General features: G+C 36.8%; 1 protein-coding gene across 1 annotated transcript in view; it reads right to left on the minus strand.

The window, feature by feature from the left end:
- Positions 1 to 4,366: 4,366 nt before the first annotated feature.
- Positions 4,367 to 24,898, minus strand: part of LOC121419554 — a 36,084-nt gene continuing 15,552 nt past the window's right edge. Inside the window, exon 11 of the mRNA XM_041614010.1 lies at positions 4,367 to 5,143. Within this exon, the coding sequence (XP_041469944.1) occupies positions 4,863 to 5,143 (281 nt within the window). The 3' untranslated portion in view covers positions 4,367 to 4,862. The remainder of the gene's footprint in view (positions 5,144 to 24,898) is intronic.

The raw sequence follows: 24,898 nt of genomic DNA on the forward strand, positions 1-24,898 counted from the left end.
TGTCAAATGCTTGGTGGAAGTTTCCTATTGGTGGCATGTGTAGATAACTGCCCGAAGTTGCTGAGTCACCCACAGTGCTTTGCGCAATCTCTGCCTGAGGTATGGTTGTCCTCCTAATCAGTCTTCTCGGTTGAAGAGATGGTTCTGTTTCTAGCACTCAGTCATCCATAGCCGATGTCCTAACACCAGTGGAAGGCATGATAGCCATTCCTGTATTACCAAAATGTTGAAAGACCGAAATACTCTGCTGTGAGTGACAGCGTAGCAGTGGAGGCGCAGATGTTCGTTGCAAATCAGTGAGTTGTTCGTTTATTTAGTAATATGGTATACAACTTGTGGGATCAGCTCCGCAGGTTTCAAATGATAAGCAGGATTCACCTGTATTGCTTCATGTTCAACAGCTTAGACAATGACTCAGACAATGGTGCTCGTCAACTGTTGTAAGCCCACCAGTAATTCTCCAACCAGCTTTGAACTAACCAGTCCTTCTCCAACAAGTTCTGCATCAACAAGTACCTCGCCAACCAGTTCTGCACCAACCAGTCCTTCTCCAACCAGTTCTGCACCAACCAGTCCTTCTCCAGCTAGTTCTGCACCAACCAGTCCTCCAACCAGTTCTGCATCAACGCGCCATTTACTATAAATCAGTTCTACACCAACCAGTCCTTCGCCAACCAGTCCTTCACTTCCAGTCCTTCTCCAATCAGCGGCAATTCCACTCCTGAAATCACGCTTGACGGCCTCGGATCGAACTTTCAGCTGACTCGGTTTTCTTGTCAGGATGCCACGGTGGCTGACTGTCGGTTGCATTCGTTTGGTAAAAATATATGATCGTTGCTGATGGTTTATAGAAAAGACTGAGTACCAACTATCACCAACCGTCGACGCTTGCTTGGTTTAATTCTCCAGTCAGATCAGATCATCCGCCGACTGCAGTCGATTACCTTTCACGTCTCACTTCAGTCAATCGACTTCCGTCGACCATTCATTCATCAGCATTCGTTCCATACACCAATCACTTGCACACTTTCCAGCACTCCAAATAACGTACTCCAGAGTGAAAGATAAAGTCTGATCTCTACCTTTAATTTCTCAAAGATCAATCAGCGTACAGAACAAATTTAGACCCAAGAAAGGAAGGGTGCAATATGTGCAATGGGCAATGTCTTAGAACAGTATCCTACCAAACGATTGAGATTTCTCACATTTACCCATTTACTAATACTGGATTAAAAACAGTTACTAAAATGACTCCAATAGCTACAATAACTTAACTAACTTTTCTAATTAGCCTGCTTTCACAAATAAAACAACTGTATTATACTAAGACAACTATTCTGACAAATAAATCAATAAAACAATCCATGACAACTCCAACATGTTCATAAAATATGTATTTTTTTGTTAATTTACAAAACGCCTACACTTACGATTTCCGTATAATCTACGTTTACAGACTCAATAAGCTCTCTATGACATTAAGATAGAAACACGGTTCGTTACAATACAATCACTGCTTTTGCTTGCATAGCTATGGCATTTATTTATTATATTTATTGCATAACTGTTTGCAATATAGTATTTTCTTCTTTTTTCTTATTTAATTCGTGTTTTAGTTCACAACACTGAAATGGAGTATATACAAGGCAATGTATTTTGTAACGTCATGACTAACTCATAAAGTTGCATTTACGTAGTTGTTATCTTTTCAATCACAATGTTATACGAGTGTCTGTATATTGTAAATTTAATTTGCAACTTGTTTTTTCATTTGAAATGGAATGTAATGAAATGAAAATAAAATGGAAATCTATAATTTATTGTTCGAAATAGAACTATACGAATAGAAATGTTCCGAAAATTCAATTTGAACAATTGATGGTGGGCCCGGCAGCCACTGTGCAGCGTCAGACTTACGAGGCTCTATTCTTTAATGTTGAACGCCAAACAGGTTAGCAACTTCCATCTTTTTTACATCTTTTGGTCTTTGCCCATTAAGACACTGGTATCCAGTTCACTCTGAACTTTTTTGGAGTACTCTGTGGGCTTTTAAGGAAAATGTTTGAGAACCCCTCTTATATACCATACAGGCATAATGTAGATCTAATAAACATCTTTGGAAAATCATATATTTTGATTGCAATTTATTTGGTTTATTTCAGTTCTATCTATACAAATAAGATTAACCTTTATACAAATAACTGTATAAATCAATACTAGTCAATCATAAACAAGAAAATGACCTTACACTTTCAATTGGTAATAGCAATACAGACAATATACAATAAACAAATATTGTACAGAAATTACATACATATACATGTACGTATGTATGTATATATTATATATATATAAACCTCTCAAAAGAGTTTGAAAATCTGTGTTTGGCCATTAATTTCTACCTACTTCCAATGGTAAACAATGCATTTGTTACATCATTCGAAAGATAATTTAATGTTCTTTAAAATGATACCATGCTTGTTATGATCATTTCATCACGAAAAAAGCAGGATTCAGATGTGTTGGATGAGGTCTGAATTGTAAAGATGCAAAACCAGCAAAAAGGGTTTGGAAATCTGAGTTTAACTACTCCTTCCTCCCAACTCCCAATTTTCACACAATGCATATTTGATATCATTCAAAAGATAATTTAATTCACTTTAAGATGATACCATGCTTGTTATGATCATGTCATGAAAACAGCAGGATTCAAAAGTTCTGGATGAGGTATGAATTGACAAGCTGCAAAACGAGCAAACATAGTCATGAAGGGTCAATACAGAACATGGTTCTTTTATCTGTGTCAATAGAGATGAAAATCCATTCAAATCAAGCCCCTGCTTCTGTAGTGATGGTTCTGTGAGATAACATAGTTTGAGTCGTGGTTTGAAATACCCATGCATGTCTGTTTGTTATGTTTTCCTTGTGCAGAGGTGTGTTTGATTCCATGCTAATGTTGATGTTATGGTGCATGAAAACAATTAAAATAAATTACTGAGAAACTCACTCATCACCACGGAAAAAGAACAGTGACTTTCAATATTGCGCCATTTTGCAATTTTTGAATTTTGACCTTGCCCCACATTTCAAGGCACTGCACCTCCATGTGAATGGTAATTATATCATATAGGGTATCATTTGAAAGAAAATTAAATGATTTATTCATTGATATTAATTACACATTGATATTTACTAAAAACCCATGAGGAATTATCGGTCAAATAAAAAAAAAAGCCGCTGAGACACTCAACTCATCACCACGGAAAAAACAGTGACTTTCAATATTGTGTCATTTTGCAGCTTTTGAATTTTGACCTTGCCACACATTTCAAGGCACTGCACCTCCATGTGAGCCATAATCATATCATGTAGGTTATCATCTTAAAAAGAATTAAATGATCTTTTCATTGATATCAATAACACATTGATATTTAATAAAACCAAAGAGGGATTATCGATCAAATTCAGATTTCCAAACTTTTTTTGAGGAGTTTAGTGTGTGTATCATATAGGCCTACTGTTCAGTAATTTTTTATAGGCGACACAATTTAACACGAATTACTGTGCAGTGATAAATCCATAAGTGAGAAGAAAAATAGATAAATCGAGGCGGGGCAGGGGAGAGAAAGGGGGAAAAACAAGAGAAATATAGATATGAAGAGAGCGCACAAGATATCTTACACTTACATTAAAGGACAAACAATGTTATACTGCCACTTAATATTCACTATGCACATGATAAATGAACGGATTAAACTAAAACAACAAGATGGTTCGTGAACCGATTATCGCGTGATTTCGCAATTAAGTAAATATGAAATGTGATCTTTTGGCCCCTAGATGACCTTTTGAACTTAACGTCTTCATGAACACACACGTGGTATTACCCTAGGATTATTTTTTTATCAAGGGTTAATACAGCCGATGCAGAAATAAAGAAATGAGAGCATGTTGAAAAAAAAAAATGGAAACAGGGTTTGACATGAACTCATATCATTTGGCGTATTGCCCGCTAGATGACGTTTTACCCCCATCATCCTCATGGACATAAAAGTAGTAGTACCAAAGTATCAAATGTACAACATGTAAACACACATGTTTTTTGATACACAAATAAACAACTGAGAAAAAGATGAACAAGAACTCGACCTTTCGACCCATAATTGACACAGAAAAAAAGAGAAGAAAGTTAAGTATGACCCGTCGACCCCTAGATGAGCTTTGACCCATCATCTCAACAACACACATGTGGTATTACCCAATTATCGAAATTGAACAAATGGGAGTTAATTGAAGAAAAGCTTAAAGCAAGGATAGACGTGACCTCATCTGAGTTGACTTTTTGATCGGCATATCACCGTTGAACCCATCATCTTCATAGAAGTATGTGTGGCATTACTCAAGGTGGTATTACATAATGGACGAGGTGTAAACATTATTGATGCAGAAAGTAAGACACGAGAGCAAGTTGAACATACTAACATAAGTGATCACTAGGTCTCTGCCAAAGTTCGTTGAGGCGAGCCAATAAGTGTTATAATGTAATCGTGAATATATTTAAATACATGTTAAAACTTGATTGAAAATTTACAATAAGAAAATCAAAATGAATGTAGCTCATAACACATAATTGCATTTCATTTTGTTGTGTGTGTGGCCCAGACGTTATCAAGAACCAATTGAAACAATCAATTTTTTCCAAGCAGCAACGTGGTAGCTTTGGGCATTACTATTGACAGATATGAAATATATCTCGCTACATTTACATTTTAAAATGTGCGTTCTTCTAAATTTGATGGTTAGAATAAAGGACAGAACAGTTAAATTAAATGCTTTAATTCATAAATCATATTCGTATTTTCCTACATTGTAGAACATTTACTACTATCATTACTACCTCTTAAGATTTCTCTTAGAACTATGAACTTTTCTTCGGTGTTAATCATTGCGAGAAGGCGTGCAGTTCCTGTATGCTCATCCTCTATGGCTTGATGTCTACGATCATATGTATTCAGTTCACTCGTGTCCATCCCAAGCTCCTTAGCAAAAGGTTCGATGTCCATCATTAGGAGATCATATGCCGTATCCTCGATTTTCATTAGAGCAAGTGCCTTGATCTCTTTAGCATCGAGATTTGTATATGCTTCAGAAAGAAAATAAATTGGATAAGAAAAATGAGGTTGAAAGAAATAGAAAAAACATCAATATTAAGTGGTCAGCGACTTTGCGGTATTTCATTTATTAAACACCACGTTGACACTCACAACTCAGTAATGTGTTGGAAATGACCGTCAAATCGTATTGAACAGGCGTGATTGGCATTTCGAGGAACCCATATGGAATGTCACATATATATTCTATTGATTGTATAACATTCCAAACTCTAATTCCATCTTTAACTTTAATGAATATTAACAGTGTCATTTAACCCACGAGTCTATGAGAAGTGTTTTACAGAATCACGTGAACTCTTGTGACTCTTAAGGTCAACATGAAATTTTATTTTGGGGTGGGTTTCATTTTTTGTAAAAAATATTAGAAAAGTAATATTTTAATTCAAATAATAATAATACATGAGTTTTGCATAGCGCACTTTCCATCTTTATTAGATGCTCAAGGCGTTTCAAACACTAACAAAAAGATATTTACGTAATAATACATGTCTGAACAATAAGTCAATGTCTATCAAAATGAACTCTTTATACCCCTTTTCCACTAGGGCCAGGACAGCGTCAGGACAAGGCGCGGAATGTAAAAATTACAATCCGCGACCCTTCCGCAACCTGTCCGGACATTCCTAGGAGTGTCCGCTCGCTGTCCTAAACCCTTCCTGGTGTTCGGGAAATCAAAATTTGTCCGCATCCAAATTTTGGTCGAAACCAAAATTTGGACGCGGATATTGAATTCCTGACACCTTCGGGACCCTGTCCTGACGATGTCCTGATGATGTCCTGCCCTTCCTAAACCCTTCCGCGTCTTCCGGAAACCAACCGCAATCAGGTCAGCTTCAAGAAGGAAAGAAGAAGCCATGCGGAATGTTTCAGGAACACGCGGATTGGATTAAGAAGGCAAGCGGACAGTTTCAGGAACGTGCGGACAGGAATAAGAAGGCAAGCGGACTGTTTCAGGAACGTTCGGACTGGAATAGGAAGGAAAGCGGAATGATTCAGGAATGTGTGGATCCAATGCTAATATGTATGGAACGAGTACAAAAGTAGCAAAAACCATTTGCAAAAGCACTAGATGGGGGCAACGGGATAATACAAGACAAGAAAATTACACAAAGTAAAGAAGTACGGGGTCAAGGGGCCTAATTAGTATTTACTAAACAAACCTGAGAACCTAATATTACAAGCAGTGTTTTAAACATAATTACGCGAGCGCAAAGCACGAGTTGATTTTTTCTTTTTCTTTTTTTTTTTTGGGGGGGGGGGGGGGTTACAGACTTGAAGGAGGAATATTTCAAGCATTTACTACTGATTTGAAAAGTGGACTTCAAATATTTCTTGCAATAGTTATAAGCTGGCAATGATGCGAGCAGATTAATTTGTTCTGTACTGAACATAAAAAGATGTTTCATGCAATGTTTGATTATGAACTAGATTATTTTAATGTACTCGACTGAAAAAGGACCGTATAGGCAGCGCTTGACTTTACAAATAGGACAAATATCATAACAAAATTAATAATACAGGTGCAGATTTCAAACTGAAATTCAAGTTTATGTTCCTATTACATTTTAAGCACTTTGTTTGATCATATATGAGGTGTCATTAATAAGAAATGATAATAATAAATGAGAGCAAGTTTATAAATATCGCTTTTCTCAGAACGGCTCAAAACGATTTACCCCAGGATTCATTTCAATCCCACATGAAAAGTGCACAGTTTCCACACCCTGGGAAGCATTCCTTGCATTCATCCCAGCCTAAAAATGGCGCTGGCAAATTCAAGCATACAATAACTTTCGCTTCCAACCGGGTACCCATTTAGCACCTGGGTGGAGAGTGGCAAGGTATGGAATACGTCTTGCCAAAGGACAGTTTAGCCCGCGGTGAGAATCGAACACACAACTCTCCGTTTACAAGGCGGGAGTCAGAACCACTACACCACGACTCTTTACAAGAAAATGGGCCTTCCTGAAAAAAAGTCGTGCACAGAGCATGTTTCTCATAAACATAGAATATGAGCGCGAAGCGCGAACTTACTTCTTTCAAACATCAAGGACGAAAAAAAGACGAAAAGACCTAAGTATTTTTCGTAAAAAAATGAACAGCGTGCACAATCTTCTTATGATTAAACTATTGAAAGTATGAAGCGCGAAATGGACCATCATTTTTTTACAAATTGAACTAGCTCCCCCCCCCCCGTCTGCAGGTCTGTCAATTTCTTCACTCTTCTTCCTTTTTCCCCTCTTCTTTGGTTACTCCATTTTTCCTGTTTTTACGCAGTCAATAGGGCGTAGCGATCGCATTCGGCCTCCTGGAATTGCCCATTTACATTTTCTTTCTTAGTCTATTTCAATTGGTACAAGAGGAGGCAAAGGCGATTAGACACTGGATTCACATTTTCGTCTAAAAATTAAAACTGATATTTCTAATCTTACACTTTCATAATATCGACCAATTATTTTCTGCTCATTATCGCGATTTTCTTTTCCTCGATTCTATTTCACCTTATTTCATTCATCTCCTTCGTTTATTCCTATTTCTATTGTGCTGTTTGTATATCTCTTTAATACTGGGAGGGGTAAGCCAGCAGCAGGGAGAGGAGGGCCGTATCACCACGACACCCCCTTTTTCTTTTCCATAATATCATTTTTTAAGTTTCCCTTTCCATTTCACTTATTTTTCTTCTTTTTGTACTTTTTTAAAGGGTGAGCAAGACCACCTCACCCCTTGATCCGCATGTGCCTGTCGAATGCAATTTGCATCCTAACTTCCTGTTTTCTTCCTCTGTTGTAATATATGATTATGTATTAATTTGTAGAAAAATTATAAGTAATGTTATAAAGAGAGCCCCGACTTTGCTATGAACATTTTAAAGAACTTTTTATAAAGTTTCCTTAGTTGAAAAAAATCAAGATCCGAGATAATTTATTGTTATGTATAAAAATGCACAAAATCTGCTTTCAAAAAGTGAAAACTACATTACACCGCTAACACACTTTCCTTTATCCTACATATTTCAACTATCAAATAATGCGAGCGCGAAGCGCGAGCTGAACAGTTTTTTACATTCCGACCTAAATACTGGTCATTCTAAGCACCTTTTAAAAAGCATGAACAGGAAAGGAGTATGACTATACATTTGATGTGAGCCCGAAGCGCGAGCCGAAACGAAATTCGACATCTCACGTTTTGTAAATCAGGAAAAGGATGGATAATATTCCTACATTAATAATAATATTTGGTAATCTGATCTGAAACTGGCACAAGATTCGTATCTAAATAAACATGCGTGCGTGTGTATAGATCCAGACCTAGAATCTGGACATTCTAATTACATTCTTCATTATACTGTTAGAAAATTTATCCTTAAAATAAAAGAAGTTCCTGCAGCAGAGTCTCGAGAACACCTGTAATCTTAGCGAATTGCGTAATCTTACAGGAAATTGGTATTTGGTGTATGCAAACTTACATATTTCCTTGAATAAAACACCCTTTTTCCTCTTTTTAAACAGACCTGTTCTGTTGAATTGCAGAAAAGTTCCTGTTTAATGAATTTACAGAATGATTGTGTTATCGCTTTCTGCATAATCTTCTGTTTATTTTCTGTAAAATCACGTTTTTTTTAAACAGTGTATAATATCAATAATAACAGCGCGATGAGCGAGTTAAAGATATTTGAATTTCCGATCTAAAAAAAAAAGAATTTAAGCGCAGTTACGAATTGGATATGGATCTCGCTTGATTAATGATGCGAGTGCGAAGCTCAAGTTTATATTTTTATCATTATCATCATTATTTTATCATTACATATATTTTGAGTTGCGACCGGGACATTTTGAGGACATTTTTTGTCTTCATATGACTATGATGACTATCTTCCTAGGCGAGGGATGAAACTTGTCGATATTCCATTCTGAAAAAACGGACAATGATTATTAGGAAATCATGAAAATATTGTTACATTACTTATTAATCTAATGAGGGCGCGAAATTGATATTAAGGTCAGATAAATGGACATTTTGTAACCAGGAATAAGATGCATGGGTTGATATATTTTTAACCAAAATAATGCGGGCGCAAATTGCGAGCCGAAAATTTTGATAAACTCTCATGAAAGAGGAATTTAAAATAATTTGTTACTATTGATATACATAACTCCCCAATCAAAATGCAAGCGAGCAGCTTTAGCTGATACTATTCACAATCAGACCATCCTAAAAAGGGATATTTTTCAAAAAAATATGGAATACACGAAGAGAATAGTTATTTGACAAATCAAATAATGCTAGCGCGCAGCGCGAGCGGAAAATGTTCATATTTAGACCATAAAATATAGTTATTTTACAGAAAACTAAAAAATGTATTTGTAAATCAAACAAATTGAAAACTTAATGTCCGAGAAATGTTTTGTATATTTACTTCAAAACTTGATATTTTAAGCTCAATATAAGTCTATTGAGCAAGTTATAGATTAGGCAATGCGAGCACAAAGCGTGAGCAAAAATTTAACATAGTGACATGACCCCCCCCCTTATTTAATTTACTCGTCTTTCTCCTCTTGTTTTTCCTCTTCATTTTCTCTTCTCTTTTCCCTTCTGGTTCTTTTCCCTCTCTTTCCATTTTTTTCATTTTTTGCTCGTTCCAAATATTGGGGAGGGGGGCATTTGATATCAAATGCCCCCTCCTTTCCAAAAAGTGAGGGGACGCGTCGCCCCTGTCCCCCTGGGATGTCCACCAATGTATACAATTTGATTTGAAATAAAAGAAAATCCTATATAGTCTTTGTAGTCGAAGAAAACCCAAATAACACCCCTAAATCCATTTTTAAAAAATACATGAACGATAATTTTCATGGAGTATTCGCAAGTTGTCCTATTGTCCTAGTCCGTGATTTTACCACTCGTGACGTTGTCCTAAATGTCTCCGGTTCTGTCCCAATACGATCTGCATGCTGTCCGCACCGAACGCCGACAAATTTATTTAGATAAGCTTGTCCTAGGACAGTCCCAGGAAAGTCCTACGACAATACTCAGACGGTCCTGGTCGTGTCCGAGGACAAGATCATTTGCATAATCTTTTACGGAATTTGGTTGCGGACAGCATGCCGAAATGACAAAAGTTGCTTCCGCAACCCTTCCTGGTCTTGTCCGCGCCCTAGTGGAAAACCTCCTTTAACAGGAATGTGTTCAGGTTGCCCTTGGAGGTGATCACTGAAGTCTGGGTTTTCCAAACTCTGTGGAAGAGAATTCCTCAATATTGGTTGTGTTTTTTTTCTTCATATTTTGGTTCTGTCTCTCATCTACTTTGACTGGTTCGGAAACATGCAAAATAAGGTACAAATATTAGTTAAAGAGATTACAAAACAAAAGCTGAAATTTATGCAGATCTTCCACCTATCTCCTCTACCGTAATAAAATGTAAGGATTCGCTTGTCACTGTTTTCGTAATTGGAAAAAGAGTACTTTTGATGGACTTTCGTTAAGCCTTCCACATACTGTGTGGATATATATATATATATATAAAACTATACAATTTTATTCATACGGCATTTTTTCCAAATCAATTGTGACTATACATCACACGGGTCGTGTGGTCCAGTGGTTCCAGCGTTGAACTCATATTCAAAAGGTTCTGAGTTCAAATCCTCACTCTGCCATTGTCTTTACTTTGATAACAAAAAGGCCGAAGAATAACATCTGTCATCTTGAAGGTCAGCCACTGTGACTGATTAACCTATATAGACAGTGGCGTACCGTGGGTCACGGCATGGGGGGGGGGCACCAGCAAAAATTTTGAGTCACTTAGTTGCCAGGTAGATGCCAGGTATACTGACCTAATAGAAACATTTTAAGGACAGTGCCATTAAACGGATATCTATCTCACTGGTCAAGTAATGCGAGCGCGAAGCGCGAGCTTAAAATATTTGATATTCAGACTTAAAACCCATTATAATCAATCTTTTGTAATCATGATACGAACCTGTCTAAATGATGCGAGCGCGAAGCGTGAGCTGAAATTTTTGTAAACATTGACCCCAAACAGGAAGATTTTAAGGACTATATTTTAGGAATCCATAGAGTATACACATCTCATCATAGTCAACTCATGCGAGTGCCAATAAGCGTTTGCTGATTTTGTTAGAATTACATCTAAACATGCACACAAAGCACTTGTAATCATGATTAACATACCCATCTCACTAATCAAATCTTGCGAGCGCTAAGCGCGAGCTGAAAATTTATGAAATTCAGACCTGAAGAGGGGGATTTTAAGGCTTGTTTGTAGGAATTCACGAAGACCATACGTAGTTCGCTAACCAAATGATGCGAGCGCGAAGCGCGAGCTGAAAAATTTTGATATTCAGATCAGAAAAAGGGACATTTTAAGGACTGATTCTAGGAATTCATGGAGAGCAGACATATTTCACCAATCCACTACTGCAAACGTAAGCACGGACAGGAAATGTTTTATATTAAGACCTTAAAATGGGCCAATCACTTTAAGTAGTCATGAAAAAGAAGCATACTATTGTACATAAAACAATAATAACTCGAAGTACGAGGAAATATATTTGGCAGTTTGGTGTATATTGACTTGAAAACGGGAGGATTTAGTATAACAGGATTATATATCTCGGTAAACAGACAATGCGAGCACCAGGAGCAATGAAGACATAGGCCCTGAGCAAATTATGTTTCACAAAGTTATGAAAAAAATGTTCCTTATGTAATATAACATTACTTGATATGATATAATATAACATTATAATGAACAATAATGTCTTCTTTCCCACTACGTTTCTTTTCCTTTCTCCCTCGTTTTCTCCTTTTCCCCGTTTTTTTACGTAAAATGTTTCCTAGGTAATTGGTTCATATACCAGCTTGGCGTTTACCAGCAAAACGCGGTCCTACTGAGTTTCTACGGTAGTTACAAAACAGTAACAGATATATAGATACATGTATAATGTACTTATTAACGACCTGCCGAATGTAATAAAGAATGGTCAAGTTACAATGTATGCCGACGACACAACATTATTTTTATCAGGATGTGATATAGATAGTATGAAATTGGCTTTACAAGAAGATGTAAATGCTTTAAACCAATGGTTAAAATTAAATAAACTGATTCTCAATGTTGAAAAGACAAATATGATGATTCTGGGATCAAGACAAAGAATGAACAAACATAATAATTCAGATTCAGATATCTCTATCACGTTTGATGGTAAAGTAATAAATAAGGTTCACTCCACTAAGTGTTTAGGTGTCATAATAGACGATAAACTTCTTTGGCATGATCATGTAGAACACGTTAGTAAAAAAGTATGTGCTGCTCTCGCCATACTGAAAAGGGCTAATCCATTCATTGATGTTACCACTGCTAAACTAATCTATAACTGTTTAATCCAAAGTCAAATTGACTATTGTTGTGAGGTATGGGGTTTAAGATTTATCACACAAACAAATCAAATAATAAAACTTCAGAAACGTGCTGCCAGAATAATACTCAAAGCAAACGTCCTCACCCCTTCTGATCAGTTATTTAAAACACTTGAATGGTTCTCCTATCCCCAAAGAGTAATGTATTTTCGATGTATATGTATATTTAAGAGCTTAAATAATTTATCTTCCGACTTTTTTAATGAAAATTTTAAATTAGTATCCGAAAAACATAACGTAAATACAAGATCCGCCTCCAATCTACTACTCGATGTCCCAAAATGCAATACTGAATACTATAAATGCTCATTCATTATTTCCTCAATATCAATGTTCAATTCCTTGCCCCTTCATTTAAAAACCCTATCCACACTCTCTAGTTTTAAAAAAGAACTGAAATCATATATAATGTCCAGCAAATGTTAAAATGTCAATGATTCTTGTACCACAAATATTTTAGTGATTTAATTTTTCATGCCTTTGTGTCTTCTAATAATTATGTACGATTTATATGTTTTTACCTTGTTTTACATTGTATGTTTTACCACTTGTATATACATGTACTGTTTTTATGCTTTTAGGGCCCCTCTTGATACCAGCTTTTGCTGAAAGGGCACCCTATTGAAATATTGTTTAATAAATAAATACATAACCCATGAAGACGAAACATATTTCAACAATCAATGAAAACCCAAAGCGATAGCGGAAAATGTATGACATACCGTTTTAAAATTGAACATTCTAAGAACGTTTAAAGTACACAACCGAAGAATCAAAAGTATTTTATAATGACTTTTTGTGGTCATCATTGTAAAGGGGAAGTATTACTAATCAGATATATAACTTCACTTTTTAAAATAGTGATTAGAGTTTGCAGAAATCAGCTCTCAAAAATGACTTATTTTCATGGCATATTTCTGCCTTCGTCCGTCCTCTGGCGAGCTCCAGCTGAGTGACGTCACACCAAGAGCAGTGAGCAGCTGAGCTGACAGCAGCCCATTGAAGACGATCTTTCCAATCAGCCTTTTTTGCTCTTAGAACTGTTTATTCCTCTCAAGATTGGTCTTATTACATAGATAAAAGTTTGAATTTTCTGAACAGTAAAATGAAATGCACATTTAACATATTTTGGTAACCGATAATTAGCTTAGAAAAAATTATTTGTTTTCAAGAAATATACGTGAATAAACAAAGCATATTTTCACTTAGAAATCATGCTTGCATCACATTGATATTATTATGAATATAAAGCATAGAAATTCGTCTTTACGACTGAATAAAAATTATGAAATTTAATTACGTAGCAAGTTCAGGAACCACAAAAAAACACGGCAATATCCATCGCGAAATGATTGGAATTGCAGTTGGATTGCCGAAGCATTGCGAGGCAACAGCAGCGAACGCACTTTGTTTATATATTATTATGAACCCGGCAGAGATAAAGACATGGTCTATGGACAAATCTGTACGCACGTAGGTTTTTCTTTTTTAATGAGTGCAGTGATCCTGGTTCGAAACTCGTTGATTATTTTTTTTTTTTTTTTCAAAATTATATCCCTTCCCCGTTCCTACCAGCTCTTTTTTCTTTTTATTTTCATGTGAGATTCTATTCAGTCCTGTATTTATTAAATCTTACTTCTTAATTGCTGCTTTTGATTTTCAAGTTCTTGATTAGACTCACTCACTGACTGGAGTGGAGCAACACAATGACGACTGCAGTGGACAAAATCGGTCTTTACAGTCCACAATTCAATAAAAACGGGCAAAGGAACACAGTTCTGATTCAAGTTTGGTCTGAAGTTGTCGAAAACAGAAATTGAATATCACATTACATGAATAAGACGGTAAATTCGGAAGATATTGAACAGGTCAGTAAGGTGATTCAGTGCATGATGCACAGAGAGATGATGAGCTCGTCGATTGTGTGACGTCATTATTCTCGACCGTTTTCGGCTGCGTGATTGTCGGTCTGGGGGGCTGAGAAGGGTGTCTAATAAATTTCATTTCTTGCATTTCCACGACATCTATAAGACTTTTTAGTGACATATTTGTGTATAAAAAGACAATACCTTTCCATCCATATATAATTTGTCTATAATCATCACTTTCGTGAATTTTCTTCGTGTGTATACTTTAACTCTTACTGTGCCAGGTCCAATACCCCTCTAGTGCCAGGGATATTCGAGGAATCCTAAATTGACCGAAACGTAAGCAAAGTCTGATTTTAAAACGGTCATAACTCTTTACCCGTACGTTGTATAACGAAACCTTCTACACATGAAATGATGCATGGTTCATGGACTTTATGATCATGTTATGACCTTTCAAATTTGCGTTTGGAAAAATTGAGAAAAGATGAAATATTTTACACCGTTTTTTTCAATAAGTAAAACCTAGAAAATTATGATTTCATGAACATTTCAAAGAGTAAATAACCCAAGGAATTGTAGAGATACCAAGAAATTAAGAAAATGATATGAAAGTTCAATGTTTACCCTTTCAAATGACGTATCTATTGATGTAACTGAACAAACAAAAATGTGAAAAATAATGCTCTTTTGAATGAAATACTATTTTGCTATTCAAGTTATTTCCTCTGAAATACGAGAGGGTTTATACACACACAATTGAAACCATCCTTTTCCAAAAAAGGGCATTGTCGTCGATCAAGTGACCAATCACAGCACAGCTGCGATCCCCACGCAAACACACACAATAATATATTAGAGCCATGTATCTTCACAGTGCAGCCAACCGTACCCTTACATTCGTGTAGTCTTCAAAACAAGACCCTTGTTTATTTAGAATGCGCGGTATTCCGCAACAAAATTATTGGTGCAGAGTAAATCTTATGTCATTTCTATTCTTGCCAATATTGTCGTAATGCAAAACATGCTTTATAAAAATCGTAACCTGGATACGATTTGTGGTGTTCGATGCACTCAACTATATACTGTTTTGGATAATGTAGGCGATTTCTATCCAGTGTCGGCAACAAACATTTGCGACCCACTCAACTATCGCTCTATAGCATGAATCAGTGTAAAGTTTGGTCATATTTTGTCAGGGTCTATTCGTCGTACATACGGGCTTTCATACTGTAACAAAGGCATTGCCAGTCACAAGGAGACAAAATATAGAAAACTAAAGATGATATATTGAAATATAGATAAAGAGGGATCGGACAGATTCAATACTAATACCCCTTTCATAAAGTAGCCACCTGTCTGATAGCGACTACACGTTATTGTTCATGCCACCAAGTCATGAACAATAGATGCCCAGACTCCCTTTTATGAGGAATGTCTAATCCGCGCTCCCTCCTGACCTATTATCGAGGAAAGTAATTTAGCACAGGATGTTCATAGAAATTGGGCCGCGCGCGCGTCTTTTGATTTGACAATTGAATACTTTCAAAGGTTCCGATACGAACAATAGCTTTTCTCTCCGTTGAGATCAAGATTAAAATTCCTCTGTCGCTTTCCCCAACACCTTCCATTGACTTATTGCCATTAAAATGCATAATTTTTATTCAAATATTTGTTTCGACTTTAAGACATTTAGCATCAACAATATGCTTCAAATTTCCTGTAATCTAAATGATGATGATGATAGGGATGATGGTAAAGATGTCATGGATAATGTCGAGAATGATAACAAGAAATCAAGGGGGAAACAGCACACCTCCACCACCACGACCACCACAAACACTGGCATCGTTACTTCCACTTATCAAAAGCACCAAGAAAAGTAGTTTAAAATAATTAAATCAACTTGTAGCTGAAGCCTATTTTGCATATTTAGAAATAAAGGATAAAGATGAAATTTAAGATTGAAGAAATGTATAGGCTATAATCCTTGACAAATCAAACATACAGAAAATTGAAAGATAAAAGAGGGAAAAGAAATAACGAAGCGATGGGGTGTGAAGGTAGAAATTACTAACAATTTGTAGAAAATTAGATCTTTATCATTTGTTGAACCTTTGTTTATTCAAATAAGATGTTTGTAATGGATCATCTATCGGAAAAGTAAGATATTGCTTTCGACAATATCAGAGATTATATTTACTACACCTCTTATTTGTGATATCGATAATTACCCCATCATTGAAACTATCAATGTAGTAAAAATTAATTTTACTTCCCCTTTCCTGAAAAAAAATGAAATGGACATCATTTGCTGTTCAAATTATATATAAGTGACACCACTAAACTTCTTTATAACGTGCATTGTCAATATTTTATTCATGCGGTAGGACTTATGCACAATCAACATACTCGATATGTTAGCACATTTAACATTTTCAATTATCAAATTTGCTTGATATATATTTTTTTTTCATTTCGTAGTAATCCAGTTTATGCTACCAGATTTGCCATATGAGCTCAGCGTGTAGGGATATATACCCATTATCTTTTTGCTTGCAAAAAAAGAGAAACAAAAGAAAGCGTATTATCGGAAGAAATGATACATTGATTGATATAAATTATTTCTTGCTAATAAAACAAATGAGGAAGAATAAAAAACGCATTACGGAAAATACATGACATTCACAGAATTTTGTAAATAAAAGATCAGGAAAAGTGCGTTTACTCGCTTGATTCGCTCACTCACATTTATCTTTTGTTTTTTTTATCTTCCTTACACCCATCATATTTTTAATTTCGCCCTTGCCACATTGACAACATATATTTTGTTGATGATCAAAATAATATTTAGGTTTCTTTCCGTTACCGATGCAAATTTGATGTTTATTTTTTCCACCAAACTTGGTTCGTTATTTGGTGTTGTTATCGCATTTGCTTCATTCCTTTTTTTTTCATTTAGTAGTATATGATATCAGATTTGACATATGAGCTCAGCGTGTAGGGGTATTTACCCATCATCTTTTTGCTGGCAAAAAGGGAGAATCAAAAGAAAACGGATCATCGGAAGAAATGATACATTGATTAATATGAAGTATTTCTCGCTAATAAACAAATTAGGAAGAATGAAAACAAAAAACGCATTGCGAAAAATGCATGACATTCACAGAATTTTGTAAATAAAAGATCACACACATCATACTTTTTATTTCGCCCTTGCCGCATTGATAACATATATTTTGCTGATGATCAAAATAATATTAAGGTTTCTTTCCGTAACTGCTGCAAATTTGATGTTTTTTCCACCGAACTTTGTACGTAATTTGGTGTTGTTGGATTTAGAAAAACCGGCTTATAACCCTGTATGCGACGAAAAGGAGCAAAGGAGGAACATGAATAATCGTTTTTTGTCATAGAAGCTTTCAGATTTCATCATGAGAATGTATGTAATTATATTATGTAACTCCCATGTTGATACAAACTGTCAAGTGTGCATGCTTCATTTTTGTAGGCACTATAGCGCCTCTCCATCACACTCTTTCCCCTTCAGCAGATCTGAACCTGACAGTTAAAAACAAAACGTACACTTTCTTTCTTGAGTATTATACTTCTTCCAGCAACAAAACAAATGTCATCATTGAAATAAATATGCACTGGCATAATTGACAAACGTATTTTTTTTAGGTGACATCAGATCATGTCGACCAGTTGCATAAATCCGGTTCGACCAAGGTGTAGATATTTTGTAGGTGTACACAAAATTCATATCGCAAAGGTTATATTATATTATATAATAATCATAACAATAATAAATGAATAAATAAACAATGAGTGTGGTGATTGCAGTGCGACGAGAGTGGGAAATGACAGCCTTCTTTACTCATATATTCATAACGAGAACAATTTTGTGAGAATGCAAAAAACAAAGTATAAAACCTCCCCCCCCCAAAAAAAAAAAAATCTCCCCCAAACCGTGCACATTTGCAGGCACAAAAAAGCCTCGACACAAGAATACTACCATACCGGCCTGCAAAAGACCAAAGCGATAGCTCATGAATATTCATGTAACAATAGCGAATGGGCGAATAGTGCTGGGTGAGGAACATCGTACCGCTCTGTCATTGGTCAATTCCGAGCTGAATGCCTTCGCACACTCGCCTTTGCTCTGCCCATAGAAGTACGTGTATTGCTACACACAACCGTTATATCACACGTTTCTATAGGGGAAATCCTGATTCAGATCGCGGCAATATCCAAAATCAACTCTTCAAAATAATGATGCAAAATTCAATTTTACTCAAAAAATGTCTATGTAAACCACTATTTTTTATATGATAAAATGAATTGTGAATTCCTTGCCAGTATAACAACATAAAATACACAGAATATGGTGCTGATTTTCTGGCTGTAAAATTGGTTTAAAAAAAAGTTACTTGGGCACAAATAGCTGCCACCGGCAAGAGTGGCCTATGGTCACAAATAGCTGCCAGTGGCGCTTAAAGAGTTAATAATCTTTAACATGATAACTATACAGTGCGTATAAACAAACGGAACAGATTTTAAAAGTCTATAAAATTTTTGTTTTAAATTGTGATCTCTATATTTTGGTGTCAATAGGTGCTCTGAAATCTTATCCTTCAAATGTAATTAAAATAATTTAGTTTCGTTCATGCTTGAGCGAACGCGGAATGTTTTTGTCTTGGGTTAAAACGGAGGATTGAGCCAAAATGGCATAAAATGATCGCATACATTCGTAATTCCGAAGCTTCGTAATTCCGAAGGTTCGGTTATTCCGAAGGTTCGTATTTCCGAAGGTTCGTAATTCCGAAGGTTCGTAATTCCGAAGGTTCGTCAATCCGAAAACGAAATAAGGTTCGTAATTCCGAAGGTTCGTTAATCCGAAAACAAAATAAGGTTCGTAATTCCGAAGGTTCGTTAATCCGAAAACAAAATAAGGTTCGTAATTCCGAAGGTTCGTTAATCCGAAAACGAAATAAGGTTCGTTAATCCGAAAACGAAATAAGGTTCGTTAATCCGAAAATTAAATAAGGTTCGTATTTCCGAAAATGAAAATAATTCATTTTGGTAACAAAAACGATGTTGTCATTACAAGATTACACGATATTATGCAATGATAGTAATAACGATCGATTATACATGCGTGTGTTGGGGCCAAAGCATGTATTTCATTAAGAATGGCGCCCTGATCAAGCATAGGCTAATTTCGATTTTATCTGAGCAATTGCTGCCTATAAGCAAATGGTTTCATTAAAGATGCAGGGGATCAAGTGTGTTGGAAGCGTGCGAGCAACCTCTACATAATAGGATTTGTATTGGAGGGGATGTCATTTTAATAACAGCTTCTGCTGGTAATAAAAATAAAAATAATACTAATAATGATCCTTGTGAAATGTTGAAAGCGCGAATCGCAAGCTGAAACTAGTAGACATTTCATGTAACAAGACATGAAGTGAGCATTCGGAGCATTTTTTGTAATCGTGAGAAAGATGTGTATCTTTCTAAAGAATTAATGCAAGGGCGAGCTGTAATTTGTTTATATACTGACCAGGGGCCCGTTGCATGAAACTTTTTACCTGAGAAAACTCAGGTTGTTTTTACAGGAGTTTTTGCCCTGTACTAAACTCTAAAGTCATAGGCGGAAATCAGACTAACCTTAGTTTTCAGTTTTTACCAGAGTTTTCTCAGGTAAAAAGTTTTATGCAACAGCCTTCAGAAAGTAATCTTTTAAGGACTGCATTTAGTGACTCATGAATAGAATATATATCTCACGAACTAAATAATGAGAGCGCGAACCGCAAGCTTAAAATTTGTGATATTCCAACCTGAAAACTGGACATTTCATACTTTTTTGTAACCAGAAATAGAATGAGTTCCTCAATAAACAATACTTGATGCGAGCGAGAAACGTGAGCCAAATTTTTCCGATTTTCCAACCTGAAAACTGGACATTCTAAGCATTCTTGTAAAAAAAATAATAATAGCTGGGAGAATAGTTTTCAGAACTGAAGTGGCTTCCCTGGGTAAATGATATCTATATCAATATTATCATTCTAAAAAACAAATATGCCCTTCTTCATGTTTTTTTCGAAATAAAATACTCTTTTTAAAGTATACAAGTTAAGTTAAGTTTTCAGGCTGGAATATTGAAAAATTTCAGCTTGCGCTTCGCACTCTCATTCGATTGGTGAAATATTCATCCTAAAGAGGTCACTAAATGCTTTCTTTAACAGGTTTTTTTTCTGGTCAGTATGTTTAAGCTCGCGTTTTGCGCTCGTGTTAATTCTTTAGTTAGATGCACATCTTTTTTAATGACAGCAGAAATCTGCTCAGATTTTTAAAAACTAATTTTCATTTTTCATTGAAATAACCTAAGGTTTAGCTTGTGATTCACGCTCGCAACACCTCGCAATAATGCCATTTTAAGAATAATTGACCACAAAAAACGTTATACAACTTCACCTTTGAATTTGTTTTACCAAGCCGCTCTCCCATTATACTCTCTCCCGAAAAATAAAGCCTAAATATATATTTTGCCATAATAAGAAGTCACTTCAAAAAAGTTTTTCTCTTCTTAATCACTATCAAACACACAATGACTTCAAGCAGATGATAATCTTAAGGTGAAAATATCACCAAAGTGCCCATTTCGTTCGTTCGGCCGCCCTTGCCTTCCCATCCTCATATGATAATTGAACGGCAACAGTGTCCCCCGCCCCCCGCCCCTTGCCTCTGCATCTGCTTTCCCGGTTTTCATTTTTCGGATTAACGAACCTTATTTTGTTTTCGGATTAACGAACCTTATTTTGTTTTCGGATTAACGAACCTTATTTCGTTTTCGGATTAACGAACCTTCGGAAAAACGAACCTTATTTCGTTTTCGGATTAACGAACCTTCGGAAAAACGAACCTTATTTCGTTTTCGGATCAACGAACCTTCGGAATAACGAACCTTTTTTCGTTTTCGGATTAACGAACCTTCGGAACAACGAACCTTATTTCGTTTTCGGATTAACGAACCTTCGGAACAACGAACCTTATTTCGTTTTCGGATTATTGAACCTTCGGAATAACGAATCGTCGGAATTACGCCACAAATGTTCGGATTAACGAACCCTTTTTCGTTTTCGGATTAACGAACATCGAGGTATAGGCAATTTACGTGTTTCGGAATTACGAACCTTCGGAATAAAGAACCTTCGGAATTACGAAGCTTCGGAATTACGAAGTGTAACCTAAAATGATAAAAATGATGGAATGATTTCTTGCTAGTCAACAGACTTCCTCTTAACCTTTTCATTATCTTTGCCATAATTTTCGAATTATGCAGTCAGAATTCGTTTCCAAATCTACTTGTTTGCTAGCTGTTGTTCCTTTTTAATGTTCTCTTTTAGCTTTGAATATTCCTTCTTTAGGCAAGAACAATTTTTTTAAAGAACCGAAGTATTGGAAAGCGTTTTTTTTTTCAAATCCTTTCATTGTGTGCTACAAAGGTTATGGTGCCTTTGAACAGTGGCATACTGATGGGTGGGGGCTCGGGCCGCCCCCCTCCTCCTCCCAATAAAAAAAATCATAACCAAGAAAACAAAAGTGGAATGGAAAATAATAGAAAACATAGAAAGTGAAATATGATATCATTTTCTGAATATTATGTCAAAATCACAAAATTTGATATTTTAATTAAAAAATGTGGAAATTTTTGCTTGCTCGCTTAACAATTTTTGAATACATTTTATCCGATATGCCATATCTTGCTCCTTCAAAATCGACTCAATACATCATTGCCATTGAAAGACGTGAATCTTTTCCTGTTTGTCCTGTCAAGCACATAATTAAACTTGGTGAAGGATTCAATATCCCCTTGAAAATAGGATTTATATCTTTTATAGGTACCATAAAACAATTTGTTTCACATAACAAATAAAAGTGGCATAGAAAAATAACCTTTTATTAACAAATTTCAGTTTGCTTTCAAAAGGGGTTAAGTCCACAATGACACTTTTTGGAAATATATATACCAAAGATTAAAGACAGGTAGATTTTTTATACCCTATTTTATGTTCATATGATAAGGTAAGAACATCATGAAAAATTATTTTTTTTATATTGATATAGCATTAAGTGAGAGTAGAATACGTAATTTTTCTCGGAATGGTCCAAAGTGGACCAAACCCCTTTTGCAACCAAAATTTTCTTATTAAGGCATACTAGTTTCTCATAAGGATACTGCATTAAGTGAGAATAAAATACATTATTTTTCTCGGCATGGTCAAAAGTGGACCTAAACCCTTTTAAAACGAAAATTTTCATAGTAAGGCTAGAAAGCGTGACATACACTTTCGTAATTATAAAAAGGATTCATGGGTATGCATATTTTCAACAAAAATAATGAGAGAGCAAATTCCAAGCTAACGTGTTTGATAATCTCGTGAAAGGGGCTATTTCAAGTAGTTGGTTAGACATTTTAGAATTGATTTAAGTACGTAACTCACGCATCAAAATACGAGGTTATACATTTTTTCATAATAACGGGATACATCCCTTTAATCTTTGCGAATTCGCCCTCAAAAGTCGTCAAGGGGATAAACCTTGGAAAAGGAGATATGACAATCCGATATCCGATAGTATCATGGGCATCGGCCTCGTCTAAGAAGCAGCGCGTTGAGCTTGTTGAACTGAACGCAACAACAAACCAATGTGAGAGGGAGTCGCGAGACGCTGCGCTGAAAGGTTCGAGAAAAGACAAAGGTTGAACCGATTCGGGAACCCACATTGTCTATTCGAAAACGATTTCAAAAGCCAGGACAAGACATCAGGCTCTATCCTTAGAAGGGAAGGAGTCTAAAGGGAAGTTAGAACACTCCACCGGAACAAGCTCAACCAATTGATTCTTGACAAAGAAAAGCGTGGGGATCACGTGGAATCAACGCCACTGCAGCCGAAGTGTCTGGGAACAATGCGTAAGCATGAAGGGTTACGTCTCTGGCCACAGTCCTTTACCAATATCGACGTGCGGGTCCATGAGGATAGGCAGACTCGGATGTCCGCCGGAAGGGGGATCCTCAACCGCAGCGAGTCTACGCCAGAACTGTGATGACGAAGAAGATGCCTGTAAAATGGTTTATTTGTATAAACCGGCAATCTAATGAGATGTCGATTCGAAAGGCCATGTAACCCAAAAGCCGCATTCAGACACGGATCCTCTATATGCTACGTTCCAGACAGGAGCGAGCGAGGTAAATGATCGGCCCTACCCTGTCGGCAGTAGAGTCGGGTGGTCTGGCTGAGATTGTTCTCGCCCAAATAGGTGGCCACTACAATCCCCCGGAGAGGAGCTTATCAGACCGGGAAAAGCTCGGGATAAAAGCCCTGATTGTCCGTGGGAGGGATATCTAGCTTAGAAATGGCTGGTTCCCTACGGACTCTCGTAGCAGTTGTAGCAAAAGTAGGAAACCGCAACCAAAGTGCACCGAGCAACGATAACATAGCGACTACTAGTATTTAAAAGTAAGCTTTCTACCGCCGTGACATTCAGCTCCGATTTTGTGCAAAGAAACTCGACAGAGGTCCGAGGGAAATAGTGAGATTCTTCCCTTCAATCTAAGGGTCCGCTCAGGGGGTAAATGCTAAGGAGTTACCGCTGAAGGCCAGACTCGGGAGCCCGCCGACCGACTGGGGTGAATCCAGAAAGTTGGAGGCACCTGCACATTAACATGAGTTACCCATGCAGGTTAGCGGGCCGGCGATTCAGATGAATTGCTTACTCCCAAGGGTGCGGCATGGCGGGAGTTTGCTTTATCCGGTCGGTGCTCAACACCATTGATTAAAGCTGACGAGGAGCGTGGGTTGCAAGCCCGCAATGGTTGAGGGCGTGCTGAAGCAACATATACAATTGTGACGCCTTGCCAACGGTTATCGGGAGCCTGCCGACATGCCAGGAATGAGACCCGTTGGTAGCACCTGCAAGTTAGCAGGGGATCACCCGTGCAGTTGAGCGGGCCGGCGATTTCGAGAAAACGCTCTCCGATGAGAGAGATGGCGGGTGTCTGCTTGATTAGAAACGGCAGCTAATACTGACGGAGAGCGTGAGGGTACATATACGCACTGCTCAAGAGCATTCTGGAGCAACATAAAGAATTGCGACGCCTGGCTTTCAGCACAAGAATCAGAAAGAAAGTTCCAGCCAGGTTAACAGGGCTTATGACCTAGATTTTTTTTTCTTCTTCTTTTGGAGGCTCCGCCGGGGGAGCTGAAGAAGGCACAAGAGACTGGGGAGAACGTTATATCTCTTATTAGAAACGTCATCCGAATCTGATCATGTCAGATTGACGTGAGCTCGACGGGGTCGAGTTGTCTCTAGCGACTAGGTGCTGGCAGCCCTTTGCTGACGCTCCCTGA

This window comes from Lytechinus variegatus, chromosome 8 (genome assembly GCF_018143015.1).
Source record: "Lytechinus variegatus isolate NC3 chromosome 8, Lvar_3.0, whole genome shotgun sequence".
Taxonomy (NCBI): domain Eukaryota; kingdom Metazoa; phylum Echinodermata; class Echinoidea; order Temnopleuroida; family Toxopneustidae; genus Lytechinus; species Lytechinus variegatus.